This window comes from Cyprinodon variegatus, unplaced genomic scaffold (genome assembly GCF_000732505.1).
Source record: "Cyprinodon variegatus isolate N-32 unplaced genomic scaffold, C_variegatus-1.0 Scaffold223, whole genome shotgun sequence".
In the NCBI taxonomy this organism is placed as follows: Eukaryota; Metazoa; Chordata; class Actinopteri; order Cyprinodontiformes; family Cyprinodontidae; genus Cyprinodon; species Cyprinodon variegatus.
Window position 1 is genome coordinate 291738 of NW_015150676.1, and position 3943 is coordinate 295680.

Here is a 3943-nt window from a genome sequence, read left to right on the forward strand (position 1 = left end):
GTGACACTGTTAGCATTAGTTATAAAACTAAGAAAATGAAGTCTAAGGAAGTTTTCATCCAGAATTGTAGAAAATGTTCCTTTAATAGGGTAGAGCAGTAAAGCTTCTGTCATTAACATTTTTTCCTGCATTACTTTTACTTTTATACTTTAAGTAGTTTTATAAAAAAAACTGTTGTTTTACATTTTTTACCGGAGTAAAAAGCTTAAGTTGATTCTCTAACTTCTACAAACTTGTTTTTAAACAGTAGGATTTATACCGGAGTAATAAATATGAATAGTTTTGACACCTCTGTTCTGCTCAGGCAGAGACGTCTAAACCTTTGGACTGAGGATCAGAGATGGACAGGAGCTTTGAAACATGGCTGCCATGATGGAAAAGCGGTTTGTTTATACACAGAACAAAATATGTGTCCAGAGGATTAAAGGAGGAGGCTGTGATGAGCCCTCTGGACTTCCACAGGTGAAGCTTCTGGCCTTTTCAAAGAGGTCAGAATGATGGAGAACAAGAGTTTTCATGGATGATGGACCTTTGACAGCACACAAGCTAAAAGCTGGAGCCCCTGAGAACACTAGGTCAGCTCCAGAAACACAGACAGTACCTCTTTTCTCTAAGAACGGGTCAGCATCGGTCAGGATTTGGTCCAGAATTTTTAAAAATGCTGCAATATTGAGATCTAATGAATTTAATGACACTTAGGAGCTGAATTTAATTGTTCCTTTTAATGCCAAAGAAACGAGGCAGTATCCATCAGGTCTTCATTCATATCAAATCAACCTGAAATAACTGGGAGCAATTTAAAAGCTGCCCTTTTTTTCCCTGTAATAAATAAGCGGAGCCAGAGAAACCACAGCAGGGATGGTTTTAACCAGCATAGAGCGGCGAGTCTTTAATCTGCTCTGGACTTTATTAATGAACAAGGAAGGATTTTTTATTCGGTTTGTCGTTACTCACTGAAGAAAACTACATGCTGGCAGGGCAGCTGCTTTATTTCGGTTTTTATCCTTAAACATGTAGATTGTTTTCCATGTGTTCAGTTTGCTCTGAATCCAAATAAATCCAGTTGCAGAATCCCCTCTGCTCTTTGGATGCTGGCTGCTCTGTGCGCTCAGGCTGCAGGAATTCAATGATTCCTGACAGATTTATACTGCAGCAAACATTCTGAGTGAGTCAGTGAGAAAAACCTTTCACTTAGAACAACCTTAACATTCATACTCAGCTTAAACTGATAATCTTCAAGATTTTACAAATAGACATGATGATACAAATCTCATTTATATACTGTATAAACGTATTATGTAGGAACTCTGGTTTTCTTGGTATGTCTCTGTATTTCTTAATATGTTTCTTTAATATGTAATTTTTTTCAAGTGCAAACTTATTTAAGCTAAATAAATAAAATATAATAATAATAATCAAATTTGGCAAAGTACAGTAAACAAACTTTGTCATAATATTTCTGTCACATCATGAAACTACTAAATAACCCGCAACAAGGGGTGACAACAAGTCATGCCTGAAGGATCGGCTGAGGTACGTATTACATCTTAAACTATTATTAGTCAAACTAATCAGGAATCAGGTCAGCCACCATCAGCTAGAGCTGCTTCAAGCAGGCCGAGGATACTGTGCATTTACACAATGTAGCATAACTTTCAGTTCTAATTAGATGAGTTAATCTGATAACAATCAGCATTAATCCTGGAATATTTCAGAAGCAATTAGTTTAAATTCCTTAGAAAGTGACGTAGTGATTTGTTGTTTACACAGGTTTCCTAAACTTTCATTCTTTTTTTTTCATGCACTTACAGATAAGATTGTCACTAGCATACTGTATGGAGAGTTAACAGTATCTATGGTAGTACAGCTATGAAAAAAGCATTTTATGTATGCAAATTATTTTTTCACATAAAGATTAACACATCACCATACGCTTCAAAAAACCAAAAAGTAAGTAATTAAATAGGTTTTTTGTAAATGACTAAAGGGATAAACCAAAGAGATAACTTAAAGAGATAACTTAAAGAGATAAATTAAATGGATAAACTAAAGAAATAAACTAAACAGATAAACTAAAGAGATAAACTTAAGAGATAAATTATAGAGATAAACTATAGAGATAAACTACAGAGTCAAACTAAAGAGATAATCTAAAGAGATAAACTAAAGAGATAAATTAACGGGATAAATGTAAGGGATAAACTAAAGGATAAACTAAAAAGACAAACTAAAGAGATAATCTAAAGAGATAAACTAAAGAGATAAATTCACGGGATAAATGTAAGGGATAAACTAAAGGATAAACTAAAAAGACAAACTAAAGAGATAAAGTAAAGAGATAAATTAAAGGAATAAACTAAAAAGATAATCTAAAGAGATAAACTAAAGAAATAATCTAAAGAGATAAATTAAAGAGATAAACTAAAGAGATAAATGGGTATTGACTATGGGGATGCCGGTCTGACCAGGTATGCTCATCTGACAGAACACCGGTGCAGGTCAGGTAGTGACACCCTGAATGCATGATGTGTGGGCGCTGTGACACGTCCAGAGAGTCTCATGCTGTGGACTTTTTTAACATGTCCAAAGAAGATGGGAACAGCTGACTTAGGAAGGCACTGCTGGAACATGGAGGTATTTATAACTGTGCCTAATGTTGAATTTTTCACCATCGGCAGCTGAAATCCAGACAGAAAAGTGATGAGAAAGAGTGATGGACAGAAAACAGTTTGTGTCAAACTGAATTCTGCTCTTTAATAATACGAACCACATCTGTGGATTCAGGGTCTTTTAACTGCATAAAAGTTGCATAACCTTCCCTAACAATCGACAGAGATGTGGCTAATGGAGGGTGGTTTTTACATTTACCTAGTATCCCATCTAACACGGCCATACAAGTCTCCTAACGCTAAATATTTTTACGTCATGTAATTAAAACGGTTTTCATTCTGAAGGAGACGGATCACAGCGCTGCTACCAAACCCAGCCTCCTCTGGCCAACCCCTCTCCTTGCTAAGAGCTGCAGCTAAAGTGATGCTTTGCTGTTCATGTGAGCTGACAAGCAGTCGATGGGGCTTGATTTTGTGTGAAAACAGGTCAAGACAAGAGGAAGAAAGGGAGTGACAGTGAAGGAGAAATGAATCAGAGGAAAAAAAGCAAGATGACAGCTTCTTATTTCAGGGCTCTCTCTCACAATGTCAATTATATATTTGTTTTACTCTGCTTAGTTAAAGGTGTTCATTACAGGCAAATGAAAGCCCCCAAAGAGGCGGGAGAAAATAAATCGGATTTCTAAAATAAGCTGAGAGTACAATAAAAGAGGAAAGATATAAAAAGGGCAAAAAGGTTCAGCCTCTCTTACCTATGCCTGAAATCTTTGTTTCTTTAACACAGTGCAAGCAAAGGCAAGGAAACACAGAAGAGACACGAGTTAGTAGACAGCTTGATTGATTTACTTACAAGAGAAACAAGCAATGCAACAAACTGAAATCATGCTCTGCAGAAATCATTGGAAGAAAGATTTCAGATAGATGTTAGGGTTGGAGATTTAAGAAACATTGAACATGAAGCGTGAGAATGGATCATCTGAGAACTGTACAAACATGGATGAAGTGGAGTTTGAGAAGTTTGACTTTAAAGGTAGACCCCCCTGTTACCTCAGCTCCATGACGCTGCTAACGTTCCCAGAAGGGTAGATCCTCCTGATGTAGTTAAAGTCCCCGACAAAAATGCTGCCATCCGCCCCACAGGCGAGGGCAAGCGGCGCCAGCAGCTTGTTGCCCTCTGCCTGTCCGTTACAGCTGGGGCAGGAGATGCTGCGCCTGCGACCGTTTCCTGGAGACACAGGTTCACACAGGTTCAGGTTCACCTTTACTCACTGAAACTACTTTAGATGAGAAATGACTTGCATCGTCAGCAGATACAGTGCCATAACAAGTAAACA

General features: G+C 37.4%; 1 protein-coding gene across 10 annotated transcripts in view; it reads right to left on the reverse strand.

The window, feature by feature from the left end:
- Positions 1–3943, reverse strand: part of LOC107088586 (teneurin-3) — a 471923-nt gene that overhangs the window by 56521 nt on the left and 411459 nt on the right. For 7 of the 10 annotated variants that reach the window (XM_015380866.1, XM_015380858.1, XM_015380864.1 and 4 more), the window contains 2 exons: positions 3657–3834; positions 3362–3382 (listed from right to left, as the gene is read on the reverse strand). In XM_015380866.1, the coding sequence (XP_015236352.1) occupies positions 3362–3382; positions 3657–3834 (199 nt within the window). The remainder of the gene's footprint in view (positions 1–3361; positions 3383–3656; positions 3835–3943) is intronic. The other 3 variants (XM_015380867.1, XM_015380861.1, XM_015380863.1) reach the window with 1 other exon arrangement.